At 37.5% G+C, this 16,383-nt stretch overlaps 1 protein-coding gene across 6 annotated transcripts in view; it reads right to left on the reverse strand.

Moving 5' to 3' along the window:
* Positions 1-16,383, reverse strand: part of EFCAB3 (EF-hand calcium binding domain 3) — a 481,176-nt gene that overhangs the window by 226,006 nt on the left and 238,787 nt on the right. For all 6 annotated transcript variants that reach the window (XM_072645908.1, XM_072645906.1, XM_072645907.1 and 3 more), the window contains 2 exons: positions 5,321-5,392; positions 2,022-2,165 (listed from right to left, as the gene is read on the reverse strand). In XM_072645908.1, the coding sequence (XP_072502009.1) occupies positions 2,022-2,165; positions 5,321-5,392 (216 nt within the window). The remainder of the gene's footprint in view (positions 1-2,021; positions 2,166-5,320; positions 5,393-16,383) is intronic.

Genomic DNA, 16,383 nt, shown 5'->3' on the forward strand with positions numbered 1-16,383 from the left:
TCTACTCAAGGTCTCTGGCTTAAACTGAAGCAGCTGTTGACCTGTTTTATTAACAGGTAGCTCCCTTGCGAATAAACTATTATCTTGCTCAGAGAAAATGTGCCTCGGTCTACCTTTGTGGAATTTCACTTGTGACAAAGGTTATGCCTGAGAGATTGTGGGCAACAATTCAGTCTTTAATAGTGATCTTGATTCCAGTATAATTGATTAGAATTGGAAGCAGATTCCAGTATAAGTTATTGATTGGCACTCAATATTCTGAGCGCTGCAGAATACTTGGAGACCTGTAGTTTCACTGTGGAGATTTGTTATCTGTCAGGCTTTGAAAAACACCAAGTTTCTGATATATCATTGTAGTTACCAAGTCATACCTCACAAAGTATCTAGTAGGTGCTGAGGTTTTAAAACCTTCAGTGATGTGTTGCACAGTTCCCATAATTTCCTTGCATTATATACTTGGATCATTAAGTTCAGACCCCAGAAGGATAAGCCTTTATGATTTCTGTTGGCAATGACTTCATCTTAAAATGCTATTATAAACCCCTCCATTTCCATAAATAAATCCCTCATGACTCTGCCATCTGTTCCGTGATTCCTTGTTGAGGCATTGTTTGGGTGAATATATGCAGAACTCACTCATGGGAGATTTTGTGATTCTACTCAGATCTTAGAGGTTCATAGCAATATTCAGAGGTAAGTCACCTTTAGCCACACTGGACAAATCCAGTGGTGTTCACCTCTTTCGTATCTGACCATGGCTTAGTGAGGTGATATTCACTTTCGGCAAAAGTATTTGTATAGAATTTTCACTTGTTTCTCATCTGAGAATACCTGTCAATTATCTTCCTTCTTTTAGGGGAGTCAGTATTAATTATTTCTATATTTTCCTTAGAGTGATGGGTCCTGTGTTTTGTTAATATTGTATGGATTTTTATTAGCCAGCTTCCCAAATCTGTTATGGTCCCTTTTTATAGTTTAGGAAATTTACAGTAAGACTTGTATTGCATAAGTGTTAATTGATTTAAATGTGTTCTCCCCATTCCGTTTTGATTTCAGGATGCAACCAATAGGTGGCACGATGGATAGAGCACCAGATCTAGGGTCAGGAAGTCCCATCTTTGCAAGTTCAAATCTGGTCTCAGACACTTACTAGCTGGGTGACTCTGGGCAAGTCACTTAACCCTGTTTGTCTCAGTTTCCTTATCTGTAAAATGAGCTGCAGAAGGAAATGGCAAACCACTCCAGTATCTTTGTCAAGAAAACCTCAAATGAGGTCATGAAAAGTCAGACACAACTGAAAAATGACTGAACAACAATATTTATTCATGGCTTACTTTTGTTATTTTTATATTTTCTATGGCTTGCTGGGGGCGGGGAGGAGGAACCAAAGTATTTGTAGTTATTACAGATTTGTAATTACATCCCACCTATTGGTTCCCTTTAAACTCTAGATTTAAGTTTGAAGCCTTCTGCCTATCCTTCTTGGATTATATTAAGAATTTTATAGTAATAATGTCCAAATGACATTCTGATGTCACTAGAGTCAACCATTCCATGAAAGGGAGGGCAATTCACTATAAACCCCATGAATTTTTCCTAAAAACAGCTATAAGTCCATATCTTTCCAATCTTGTATTTGTGTAACTGATTTTTTTTTGGTAAACTCAAATGCAGGACTTTACATTTAACCTTATTTAACTTCATTTTCTTAGATTCAATCTGTCATCTGAGCCTGTTGAGATCTTTTGGTCTCTGTTGTGCAATGAATTAGCTATAGCCTTTCCAATTATCCTATGTCTTTCTGTTGTCCATTGTATTCATTATATTATCTCCTGAAATGATAAGCATGCCTTCAATGACTTCATTTAAGTCATTGATAAAGTATCATGTTTATTCCTATAACTTATTCAATCCAATGACCCATTTTTAGCCTTGTTTGGATGACTGGCTTAAAGTGATGCCACTAGAAAGAACACATTATAATCTAAGTAAATAGCATAATAGAAAATGGAAATGCTCACCATCAGCTGGAAGAGATTCCAATACTTTATTTAGTTCTTCATTACTTAATTCAACTCCCAAGCTTTTCATTGTAGGTACAATATCGCTAACGTTGACTTTGTTGTGATCGACATTAATGGCATATTGCCATGCATTTTTTATTCCTATATGTACATAAAACAAAAAAGGCAAAACTCTTAAGTTAATGGCTCTAAAGAAACATATAAAAGCCTGTTTAAGAAAATATGATAATTTCGCATGGAAGTAGTTTGTGAGAGTTGAAGGATTCCACATATTCCTACTTTTCATCATTAAAAAAAGCTTGCATTTCCAAAGATGCATATATTGAATGTATGGATAATGGCTAAGTTTTACTGTTTGCAAAGGGATTTACACTTATTATCTCATTTGATCTCTACTACAATCCTGTTGATCTATTCTGTGAATGAGAACACTGAGATTAAGAGTGGCTCAGTGACTTGCCCAGGGTCACATAGCTACTAAGTGTCTGAGGCAGGACTGGAGTTCAGGTCTTCCTGACTCTAAGACCAGCACTCTGTCCACTGTTCCACCTAGCAGTCATAAATGCCCTAGACATGTCACATTTAATGATGATGATGATTAATAATAATAACCAGCACTTTAAGGTTCACAAAGGGGCAGCTAGGTGGTGCAATGGATAGAGTGCTGGACCTGAAGTGAGGAAGACTCATCTTCCTGAGTTCAAATCCAGCCTGAGACACTTACTAGCTGCGTTACCATGCAGAAGTCACTTAACTCTGTCTGCCTTAGTTTCCTCATCTGTCAAATGAGCTGGAAAAGGAAATGGCAAATCATTTCAGTATCTTTGACAAGAAAACCCCAAATGAGGTCACAAAAGAGTCAGACATTATTGAAAAACAACAATTAAAGTTCACAAAGCACTTTATGTATGTTAACTCATTTGATCCTAGAGGCCCCCTTCTCTTGACAGTCAATGATTAACAATCCACGTTATCCAATTTTAAAGTGAATGCTACAAAAAGATTTCTGTCGATTTTTAGTGAGCCAGAAGTTACCTGACTAATATGTAGTTTGATGGCCAGTGCTGGGTTGCTTTTCCTCCCTATAGAACACACTCCTCTGCCCCTTCCCTCATATTTTACTGAAAACAATTGAGGCCATTCACAAAGAACCTTTCTCAATCTCTCTTAATTCTAGTTCCTTCTCTCTGTTTATATTTAGGTGGTTTGTACATATTTGTTTTCTCCCCGATTAAATTATTTTTAAAAAATCATTTATTTATTTTTAAATGTTCTTTTCTTTCTAAATTTTGAGTTCCAGATTCTATCTCTTCCTTCCAATTCCTCCCCACACGCTGAGAAGGCAAATAATATAACAGCAATTATTCATGTGAAATCATGCAAAACACAACCCTACCCCCATTAGATTCTGAGCTCCCTGAGGGCAGGGACTGTCTTTTGCCTCTTTTTGTACCTCTAGTGCTTAGCACATTTCCTTGCACAAAGGAGGTGCTTAATTTTTCAATCAATGTTTATTCATTGATTGATTTTCCAGCAGATTATCCCTTCTACCACACTTATTCTATCATCTTCAATCTCTATCTACTGGATACTTTTCTGTTGTCTACAAAACTAGCTATATCTCCACATCCTCAAAAAAAAAAAAAAACACAAACCCAACCTTTAACTTCATCCATCCATCCATCCATCCATCCATTCTGACTATTGTCCAATACCTCTCCCTTCTTTCTTACTGTCTGGGGGCAGCTAGGGCATACAGTGGATAGACTTCTGAACTTGGAATCAGGAAGATGTGAATTCAAATCTGACCTCAGGCATCTATTAGCTGTGGAATCCAGAAATATCATTTAAACTCTGTTTGCCTCTGTTTCCTCATCTATAGAAGGGGGATACTAATAGCACCTACTTCCCAGGGTTGCTGTGAGGATCAAATGAGATAATAATTGTAAAGTGATTAACAGAGTGCCTGGCACAAAATAAGTGCTATATAAATGTTAGCCGTTAGGAGTAGAAATATTCATTATTAAACTTCTTGAGAAGACTGTCTGTGATCAATGCCTCCACTTCCTTTTCTCTCACCTTCTTCTTAACTCTTTATAGCCTGGCTTCTGATCTCATCATTCAGCTCTGTTGAATGTTGAAACTGTTCTCTCCAAAGTTGATCTCTTAACTGGTAAATCTAATGGACTTTTCCCAGTCCTCATCCTTCCTGACCTCTGCCCTCTCAGTTCTCTGGTTTTTTTCCTACCTCTCAGACCGCTCCTTCACAGTTTCCTTTGCTGGATTTTCACTCAAGTTACATCTGCTAAAACCTGGGCATCCCCCAATGTCTTAGGTGCTCTTTCCTTCTCTCTCTCTACTTTCATTTGGTGTTCTCACCAACTCCAATGGATTCAATGGTCATCTCTTTGCAGATGATTCTCAGAACTATTTATCCAGCCCTAACCTCTACTGCCTATTGGCTATCTCAAACTGGATGTCCTGTAGATATTTTAAATTCAAAATGTCCAAAATAGAACTAATTATCTTTTCCCTAAAACCCTTCCCTCTTCCTAATTTCTCTATAACTGCTGAAGGCACAATCATCCTCAGTCATTCAGGTGAGTACTTGGTATCATCATCTCCAGCTTCTCATTCTGTCTTACCTTCCATATACAATGTGTAGCCAAGGCCTATAGATTCTACAGTCATAGCATCTCTCCCATATATCTCCTTCTCTGCTCTGGCATCACCACCATCCTGGTGTAAGCCTTCATCACTCCATGAGTAAACTATTACAATAGGCTTCTGTTTCTCTTTGCCTCAAGTCTTTGTTCACTCCAATCCATCCGATACTCAGTTGCCAAAATGATACTCCTAAATTATAATTTGACCCCTTCCTACACTGCTAGTCTTCTTATACCTTACTCTTCATCCCTATGTATTCTGTGTTTCAGTGACACCGAGAGAACTGGCCTTGGGGTCAGGAAAACATCTGACACACAGCAATTGTGTTATCCTCATCAAGTCCTTCTTGGTACTGTGGGCAATTAATTAATTAAGACTATGAAGCTACTGAAGGTATCATTCTGCATTGGAAGAAGGAGTTTTCTCACTAGAAAGGTCCATAAACCAATGAACTTATGGGTCTGGAGAAAGAAAGGAAAAAAGAAAGGAAGGAAGGAAAAAAGAATGAAGAAAGGGAAGGAATAAGGAAGGAGAGAGAAAGAAAGAGAAAGGAGGAAGGAAAGAATGAAAGAGCAAGAAAAAGAAAGGAAAGAACAAAGGAAAGAAGACAGAAAGAAATTTATACTCACCTTCATTTCCCTCAGTATCATCAACTAGAGACATTTTTTTGATGAATTTCCTTAAATCAAGGTATTCTTCTTCTGCAAAAGTGAAAAAATAAAACCTTCAAATTCAGATATTCCAATGTAATAAGAAATGGACTTTTAAAAGCTTATTCTCCAATGTACAAGGTAAGATATAATACTTACAATGATATTTTTTGTTCTATGTAGACAAATCTTTAAATAACTATTCCTCAAATTAATTTGAGTAATCAATCTTCCTACTCCCTTGCTTTATATATATATATATATATACATATTTCCTGTTTCAAAATTAGACTATCTCAATTCTATCTAAGAGTTTTAGAGGCCCTCACAGGTTATCAGTTCCCATCCTTAATGAAGGTATAGATGTGACTAAGTTGGACATGGAAATTTATTTTACCCTGCAGGAATGCAGGGGGGAAAGTGGATAGGAGAAGGAAGATAATAGAAGGGACAGCAAATTGGGGAAAGGGATAACCAGAAGCAAACACTATTGTGGGAGGACAAGTCAAGGGAGAGAACAGAATAAATGGAGGGCAGGATAGGATCAAGGGAAATGTAGATAGTCTTTCATAACACAACTATTATGGAAGTGTTTTGTGTGGCTACACATGTATAATCTATATTGAATTGATTGCTTTCTCAATGAGGGTGGGTGAGAGGGAGGAAGGGAAAGAATATGGAACTCATAACTTTAATAATGAATGTTAAAAATGGTTTTTGCTTGCAACTGGGAAATAAGATATATAGGCAACGTGGTACAGAAATCTATTTTGCCCTACAGAAAAATAGAGGGGAGGGGGATGGAATGGGGGGCAATAAAGGGAGGACAGACTGGAGAAAGGGGTGGATGGGGTGCATACCGTCCTGAAGTGGGGAGTGGGGAGAGATGGGTAGAAAATTTTGAATTCAATTTCTTGAGGAAGTGAACTTTGAAAACTAAAAAATAAATTATATATTAAAAAATTAAAATAAAAACAAAGATATAGGTGTGTTTTAGCTACAATACTGTGAACAACTGGTCATCCAACCTCTTTCTTCTTGAAGACTTTGAGTGATGGGCAACAATTCCTAAAGTGGCATATTCCATTTTAGGGTGATTTTGATCAAAAGGAAGCTCTTTTGCTTATGTTGAGTCAAAACTTGCCTCACAGTACCCTTCATCTATTGATCCTGTATCTTTTCCCCTGAGATAAGCAAAAAAGTCTTAATCTTTTTATTATAACATAACCTTTCAAATATGCTAATATAGTTACCTATATATTTTTTATCTCTATGTAAAGCATCCCTATTTCTTTCAACTGATATTTGTACAGTGGGACTTTTTAAGCCTACTTACTGTTCTATTCTGTTCATCTCCCCCTGGATTTACTCCAGTTTGCCAAAGTCCCTTCTAAAATAGGATGCCCAAGACTGGACTTAATATACCATGTTTTACCATGTTCCTTCTATCAGTCAGTGTAATGCTAATGAGAGTTCTTCTCCACTCATTAATGGGCCTGCCCATTAAGGGAAGCTTGATTAGGGGAGATTTTGTTGTTGTTGTTGTTGGAAGGCCCACACTTTTTGTTCATTTCTAATGAGGCACTGATTCTCAAGGGTTGTGATGCCCTCTGTCTCTGAAAAGTGTATATATACTCTGAGGTGAGGTTTTGTTTTGGGGCTTACTTATTGGAAGTGTTTGTTTGGCCAGACAAAACTCTGAGTAGCCATTAAGGAGCTCCCTGATGTTGAAAACCCAGATGTTGGTGCTTCTTTCTCTGGTAACTATGTATATATGGTCAGAGAATTAGATCTGTCTGTTGATCTGTGATGTATGTATTGCTTATGGTCAGACAGTTGGGAAACCTGTCTGTTGATCTTTGTTTCTCTGTATTTTCTCTAAAGTTCAAGCTGCTGACTTTTTCTCCTGAACTAAGTGAATGATATATGTGCATGATTAAAGGGGTTGTTGACCCCTCAAAAACTCCTTTCCTTTTAGAAAAGCAGATCTAAGAACCTGTACAGCAGGCCCTCCTGTGTGTGTAGGGGTACTTGATATTACACTCAGTAAAAAGACATTTATTAAATATCCACTATATTTCAGGTACTGTGCTAAGCACTGGGGAAATAAAGATGGTATTTCTCTTAATGTCTCCTAAGATCATACTAGCTTTTTGCTGGGACTGGATTGAGTCAGTCAGTGGCACAGTAGATAGAGTGCTGACCTTGGAGTCAGGAAGACTTGAGTTCAAATTCAGCCTCAGACACTTTCTAGCTGTGTGATCCTGGGCCCATTTGCCTCAGTTTCCTCTGTAAAATAAGCTGGGGAAGGAAATGGCAAGCCACTCCAGTATCTTTGCCAAGAAAATCCCAAACGGGGTCACAAAAAGTCAGAAATGACTGAAATGACTAAACAATAGCAACATTATTATTACTATTGTTATGTTGTAAGGAAAATAAGTGTGTATATAATGCATGAACACATCCATATATACACACATATAATAATAATAGCTAGCATTTATACAGCACTTTAGTGTTTGTAAAGAACTTTATACATGTTATCTCATAATTCCCACAATGTTGGGAGGTAGATGCTAGTATTATTTAACCCTATTTTACAGATGAAGCCCAAGTCCAGCCTTCTATCCAATGTGCCACCTAACTGTTTCTATCCTTTTACTAAGGCTCAGCTCTCAGACCAGAAGATATTCCCTTCCCCTATCATCCTTGGCAAAGCAGATAATTTCTAGAGCCTTAATGGAAATTTTAAGGGACCAAAAGATAATCCTAGTTGCTTTGCTACTTATCTAATCTTCATATCCCTTATGTAGTGAATAAGCACAGTTAGTTAACAAGCATATATAGAACCATGCTAGTATGGTGGAAGGAAAGACTAAAGAAATGAAATCATTCTATCTTCTCTCAGTTCCTACAGACTTTCCATAATACCTAATATTCAGAGAGGCCCCACTACCTTATTCCCAATGTTTGGCAATATGTCTGCTGATGAGGAGTGACTGACCTAGGAAATGTCGTATTCCCATTGTCTCTTCTGTTGCCAGTGATGCGCAGCCTAAACCACAGAGGAAGTCTCAAGAAGGGGGACTTGAATCAAAGTCAAATAATTGAGAGATGGCTTTCTATGTGTAATGGCTAATGAATTCCCTGATCTCTTTTTACTCTGGTTGCTATGCTTCAAAACAAGACTGGCATACAGTTTGGGCAGAAGATACAATCCACCTTCAAGCAGGAACTGGACAACAGTAAAAGGTAGGACTTCCCAAATCAGATAGCAGGGTTATAAGGAGGATTTCCTAAGCCTTCCTGGAAATGATGGGATAATAGATCTGCAGGGTTTAGTGAGCACCTAGGAAATATGTGTGGGTAGACATTCCCTAGGACCATTGGGTTTCTGGTTATTTTATTTTGTTTTGGTTTGAGTGTCTGTGTGTTTCTTTTTTGTCTTCTAAGAAACTTCCTGATGCTAGTTTCTGGGCTTACGGCAGAAAAAAAAGATGCCTGTCTGAATTACATTTTGGGTTTTCTTTCTTAGATGCTGGAACATGGAGGGTACTCAATGCTGATATCATCACACAAAAGTGTGGTGGCATTAAGAGAAAACTGAGACCCCTCCTAGACCATTTTGGGACCCTAGGATGAAACCTTGAGTGTGAACTCAGACCAGAGGGGAACAAGTATAGGAAATACATAATAGACCTAAGAGGCTTCCAGACTGGTGAGATGAGCTTGTCATAACCAAAGGCTGCAGTAAAGACTAAATAGACTTTTTTATGGCACTTTCAGAGGGGTATACAGATTGAGATAGGAGTGATGAGCAGAGGAGAGGGAGGGATTCTTGGATGGGTGGATTAAGTGTGGGTGAGAGGGTGAGGGGAGAAGATAAGGTAACACAGATAAGATGAAAGGAGAGGCTGAGAAAAAAACAAAGTAAAAATAAGATGGAGGGAAATTCACAAATAGTAATTATAACTTTGAATGTGAATAGGATGCTTATAGCAGCTCTTTTTGTGGTGACAAAGAATGAGAAATGGAAGGGATTTCCATCTGAACAAGATGTGGTATATGGTTGTGATGGAATACTACTGTGCTATAAGAAAGGATGAACTCAGAAACTGACACAACAGCATCTGACTAAGAAGATGGAAATTTGGCTCTATTCTTAACTCTCCTCCTATTTAAGCTACAAAAGAAGCTGATCCAATATAGAAAAACTGAGATTAACAGGACAGAATTTTTCCCAGGATTCTTGGATTTCCTCACATAAATATGTATTCTTAAGATATTATTGGCAGCACAGCCCAAGAAGCTCAGAGCACTTGTAGCACAGCCCAGGAAGCATGGAGCACAGCCTGATGTGGCAGGGACAGGACCCTGAACAGACTTCCAGGAGCCACCAGCAGCACCAGTTCCCAGATTGCTCAACCCATAAATAGCTTCAAAGGTCAGTGGGAGGGCCCCTTCACCCAGGAGAGGGGATCTTGGTTTGAATCCCCAACAGTGGCAGCTTTCATTTTTGAAGCTCTCCACCTAGAGCCCCTGGGGGAATTGAGCTGCTGATCTGAATCTCAGCCCTGAGTGGCAGCTCTTGGAGACCTCCACCTAAAGTCCCTGGAGGAATTTGAGCCACTGACCTGAATCTCAGCCCTGACAAAGAACTCAAAAGTCAAGTAACTGGCTAGGAAAATGCCCCAAAAAGGGAAAAAAGAATAAGACAATAGAAAGTTACTTTGTTGGTGAGCAGGTATTTCCTTCCATCCTTTCAGATGAGGAGGAAAAATTTAGGTCTTCAGAGGAAGACCTAAAAATCAAGGCTTCTGCAAGCAAAATCTACAAAATAAATATGCAATGGTCTCAGGCCATGGCAGAGCTCAAAAAGTATTTTGAAAATCTAGTAAGAGAGGTGGAGGAAAAATTGAAAAGAAAAATGAGAGCAATGCAAGAAAATCATGAAAAACAAGTCAACAGCTTGCTAAAGGAGACCCAAAAAAATGCTGAAGAAATTAACACCTTAAGAAATAGACTAACTAACATGGCAAAAGAGGCCCAAAAAGCCAGTGAGGAGAAGAATGCTTTAAAGAGCAGAATTAGCCAAATGGAGAAGGAGGTTCAAAAGCTCACTGAAGAAAATAGTTCTTTAAAAATTAGAATGGAAGAGATGGAAGCTAATGACTTTATGAGAAACCAAGAAATTTTAAAACAAAACCAAAAGAATGAAAAAATAGAAGATAATGCGAAATATCTCATTGCAGAAACAACTAACCTGGAAAATAGATCCAGGAGAGACAATTTAAAAATTATGGGACTACTTGAAAGCCATAATCAGAAAAAGAGCTTAAACATCATCTTTCATGAAATTATCAAGGAAAACTGCCCTGATATTCTAGAACCAGAGGGTAAAATAAATATTGAAAGAATCCATCTATCACCTCCTGAAAGAGATCCAAAAAAAGAAACTCCTTGGAATATTGTAGTTAAATTTTGGGGTTCCCAGGTCAAGGAGAAAATATTGCAAGCAGCTAGAAAGAAATAATTTGAATATTGTGGAAGTAAAATCAGGATAACACAGGATCTGGCAGCTTCTACACTAAGGGATTGAAAGGCTTGGGATATGACATTCTAGAAGTCAAAGGAACTAGAATTAAAACCAAGAATCACCTACCTAGCAAAACTCAGTATAATACTTCAGTGGAAAAAATGGTCATTCAATGATATAGAGGACTTTCAAGCATTCTTGATGAAAAGACCAGAGCTGAGTAAAAAATTTTACATTTTCAAACACAAGAATCAAGAGAAGTATGAAAAGGTAAACAGGAAAGAGAAATCATGAAGGACTTTCTAAAGTTGAATTGCTAACATATCTAGATGGAAAGACAATATTTGTAACTCTTGAGACTTTTCTCAGTATTTGGGTAGTAGAGGGATTATACACACACAGATATCTATCTGTCTATCTGTGTGTGTATGTATGTATGCATGTACACACACATACATATATGTATATATACATATACAAGTACACATACACACATACATATATACACACATACGTGTGCGTGTGCGTATAGACAGAGAGCACAGGGTGAATTGATTAAGAAGAAATGATACCTAAAATAATAAAATAAAATTGAGGGGTGAGAGAGAAATATATTGGGAGGAGAAAGGTAGAAATGGAATGGGGCAAATTATCTCTCATAAAAGAAGCAAGAATAAGCTCATTTAATGGAGGAAAGGGAGGAGGTGTGAGGGAAAAAGTGAAGCTTAGCCTCTTCACATTTGGCTTAAGGAGGGAATAACATGCTCACTCAATTTAGTATGAAAATCTATATTATATTACAGGAAAGTAGAGGAGAAGGCAACAAGTTGGGCAAGGGGGATGACAGAAGGGAGGGCAAATGGGAGGAGGAAGTAATTAGAAGTAAACACTTATGAGGAGGGACAAGGTCAAAAGAGAGAATAGAATAAGTGGGGGAGGCAGGATAAGATGGAGGGAAACACAGTTAGTCTTATACAACATGACTATTGTGGAAGTCTTTTGCAAAACTACACATATATAACCTATATTGAATTTCTTGCCTTCTCAGTGGAGAGTGGGGTGGGGAGGGAGGAAGGGAGAGAAGTTGGAGTTCAAAGTATTAGGAATGAATGTTGAGGAATGTTTTGGCATACAACTGGGAAATAAGAAATACAGGTAATGTAGTACAGAAATCTATCTTGACCTACAAGGAAAGAAAGAAGATGAGGATAAGAGAAGGGAGAGGTGTGATAGAAAGGAGGGCATATTAGGGGAAGGAGTAATCAGAATGCAAGATGTTATAGGATGGGGGAAGGGAGAGATGGGGAGAAAATTTGGAACTCAAAATTTTGTGGAAATTAATGTTGAAAACTAAAATTAATAAATTAACATTAAAAAAAAGAAATGATGAGCTCAATGATCTTAGAAAGGCATGGAAAGACTTTCACAAAATGAAGAAGAGTGAAATGAGCAGAATCAAGAAAACATTGTATACAGTAACAGCAACATTGTTTTAAGAATGACTTTGAGCAACTAAGTCATTTTGACTATTAGAAATATCCAAATTAATAATAAAGGACACATGAAGAAAGACATTGAGAAAGAACAGATAAATAGAAGTATGTATAAAATAATTTTACATATAAATACCTATTTGTGTTTAATGATAGTCATCTCTAGGGTGGGGGGAAGAGAAAGAAAGGGAAAAATTTACAAGATTGTTGTATATTTGGAGGGAATAGCAAGTTGCACATGGTAAATTTGCAGTTTCATGTGCAACAATTTTTTTTGTTGTACTGTACTATGGAAATTACTATTTTTATTCCTTGAATTGAAAATAAAATAAATTTTTTAAAAAGTCTTAAAAAAAGATTAAATGGACTCAACTCCCTTAGCTTCCCTCTTTCGCTGCTCCGTCGAAGCCATTGCCAAGGAAATCTTTCCTTTTCTATCCCATTCTCCACTGAGGGAGAAGAAAGTGTAGTGGGGAAGGGAGGTCCACCCATGGGCAATGAATTCTGCAGCTTGCTTTCTGAAAGCTTTTGAAAGTTTTGTTTTGTCTTTCTAAGCCTCCATTATTTAAAGTGACCTTATTGTAATGGTGTACTGGTAAATGTCTTACAACTGATACTATGGGGAAAAAAGTACATCCCACACATTTTTAATTCTAACTTACATCATTACCATTTTCTCCCATCACCTTCCTAACTCTAAACAAGAAACAAAACTAAATCAAGTCCTTGATGTGAAGTATTTACTGATTTTCAAGGTATAAATCAATGCTCACACTAAAAATTTAACAGTTGACTCTTGGGAGTCAGGTGAAGTTGGCACACAACTGCTACTATTTCAACAAACCATAGGGCCCTTAGGAGAAGAGGAAAATTTTGAATCCTACGGATGGGTTAGTAGAGAAGAGTCCAAACATAGAATAAAGGTTTGAAAAGCAGAGATGAGAGAGACTTCATATTTTTGTTAATCTAGAGGCATATTCAAAAGATCATTTCCCTAGATTAATATAGAACCTGGGGACAGCCACATCTACCTGAAGCTCTAGAAGGAGGTTGGGTCAGAGGGAAGTGGGAATAAGTTGCTCATGTGCAGTCAGATACCATCCAGAGGTCAAATATGTAGCAATTTGTGAAGTAATTATTCATAACAGCCCCACTGGTCTCTCTAGATAGCAAAAGGCTGGGGAAGGATGAGTCAGGTATAAATCGATAATCCTCTGGCAACATCTCTATATGAAGCTTTAGGTCCCACCACCTAGACCACCTGCCACAGATGTAAAGTACTTTGTAAATTACAAAATGTTTTGTCTACCATTGTTATTGTTCAGAGTCATTGTTTAGTTGTGTCCAACTCTTCGTGACCCCATTTGGGGTTTTCTTGGCAAAGATACTGGAGTGGTTTGCCATTTCCTTCTCCAGCTCATTTTAAAGATGAGGAAACTGAGGGAAACTGGGTTAAGTGACTTACCTAGGGTCACACAGCTAGTGTGAGGATGAAGATGAGTCTTCCTGATTTCAAACTCAGTAATCTATCCACTGTACCACATAGGTACCATAATATAATTATATATGATAATACATACATGTATATATATGTGCACATACGTATATGATAGAATTTATATGTATATATAAATATCTTTTAAAAAACTAAGTTGGTTGATATATATCCACATCAGTCTTTTTAGATAACTTTTCCTCCCCATGCAGAATTTTATTCTATATCTTCAATTTCCCTTAAAATTTCTCCTCGCTTTGGTTATGGCTTTTCTGTAGAATCTTAGAACATGGGCTCCTACCTATGTTTACTCTGACCCTTTGAAATCTGCTCTCTAAAAATCTAGGATACACATTGGACTGTGTTCAGTTGTTTTTCTCTCCTCTATCACAAATATTAAAGTGAAATGGTCACTTCCCCATACTGTTCCCATCACATCCATTGTAGTACTTAATTCTTCTTTGTTGATGAGAATTGCATCCAGCATAAGTTTCCCCTATCAGCATTTTCATGTTTTAAAGAATGAATTGACCATATTGAAAGTAAGAGGAAAGATTATTAGGAACTTTATTGGGAAGGGGAAGAGAGGAAAAGGAGAAAAGAGAGGAGAAGACAAGGAAGGCAGGAGACAGAGACAAAGAGGGACAGTCAAAAGAGACATAGAACTAGAGAAAGGGAGAGGGGGAAGAGAAGAGGGAAAGAGAAAAAGATGGAGGGAGGAAAAAGAGAGAAAAGGAGAGAAGAGGATAGTGTTCTATCAGGTGACTCGACACTTTAAGTTCCTAAACTCCATCATGCCTCCATGCCAAGCATGTGATCTATGTTCCAAACTCTTTATCTTTCCTTTTTCTGTATAGGTGAGGGATTCTTAACCTGGGGTCCATAAACTAAAAACAAATTACTTCAGTGTAATTAATTTACTTTGTAATCCTATGTATTGCATTTAAAATATTATTCTAAGATTTCCCAGTGTGCCAGTGGAGTCTATGATACACAAAAGAATATGAACCCTTGGTCTAGGTGTTCTGTTATACTCTGATGACAATATTGTTTCTGTTTCTGACTGTTGGTTTTCATCTTACTTTCCCCATATCCAGCTTCCCCTCTCAGATCCCACAATATCAATACAATGTCTTCTTAAGCTACAGAGCTGCCTTTTCTTATCTTACTCCTTTTGAATAAGGTTTAGCATGTTCTAGTCATGGGTCTCAGCTCAGTGACACCAATGTAAGGTAAAATTTTACTCCCTTTATTAGACCATAAATTCCTTGAGAATAGAGACTATCTTTTGTCTTTCTGTGTATCCCCAGCATTTTGCATAATGCCTGGCATGAAGTCGGTGCTTAAGCATGTTTACTGATTAACATATTTTATATGATTGGGAGATCATGTTGGAGAGCATTACTGCCTACTTTCTTGGATTTTTGTCTACTGTACATTTTTGGGCATCCATACTGCTACTCTCCTTCCCACAATGAAGCTATTCTCTATGTTATATAATCTGGTGGATATATATATATATATATATATGTATATATACACATACATATATACATACACAATATATGTATATATTAGAAAACTTCTCCTCCCTCTTCTGTTTCAGACTGAAACACTTTTAATCAGATTAAGACAAACACATCTTTTACCAGCCCTTTTAGTTTTTCCCTAGCCAGGAGCTCATCTTCATGTTTAATCCATGGTCCAGATATCTGCAACATACTTCTAATTCAACTATTCATTTCTCATCTGCCTTTTAATTCTGAACCCTTGTCTTTAATCATTGACAGTAATGACAACACCATCTAGAAGGTACTCCGGAAGAAGTGAGGGAGTGAGTCATACTGTATAGAACAACATGTGTGGGGACAATGTTCTCCAATCAATGGAAGGATGCATGCTTTGATTTTGAAGGAAGAATGTGGCTACCCACATAACTGGACATATATGATCTGTCCAGGACAGACTATTATTTCCCTCTTTCAAGAAAGTATCCTGAAGGATGGCAAGAAATATTGATGGTCACATTTTGAAAAGCACAATTGTATGAACTGTTAAACATAATTCACTAACTCCTGATTTGTGCAACCAGCAATATGGCTAGCTAGGGACTTTCTTCAGATCTCTTAAATGTATCAGCATTGAAATTATGAACCATACAAAGAGCGATCACTGCTAAATCCACAGCATAAATGAGACACTTCTTTAAATAAGGTAAAATCTTAATGAATTAACAATGGAGAATTCCAATCATTAAAGTGTTCACCCATCAACCCTCTTCTACCAGCTGCTATGTCTCCCCTAAGAAAAGAAAGCAGATTTGGGGACTTGTGCTCCAGGATCATTAAGAGGCCTACCCTTATACAGACTCTGCTGGCCTGGTCCTAGGTTAGGGACTTTACAAGATTAAAGAGACAAAAACATTCTCTTTTCCTCCTATATCCCACGTAAGGCAGTAGAACCTGATTCATCACAGCCAGAGAAGGAAAGAAAGAGTCAAGGAAGGAACTGGGGTGAG

The sequence above is a fragment of the Notamacropus eugenii genome, chromosome 2, assembly GCF_028372415.1.
Source record: "Notamacropus eugenii isolate mMacEug1 chromosome 2, mMacEug1.pri_v2, whole genome shotgun sequence".
Classification (NCBI taxonomy): Eukaryota; Metazoa; Chordata; class Mammalia; order Diprotodontia; family Macropodidae; genus Notamacropus; species Notamacropus eugenii.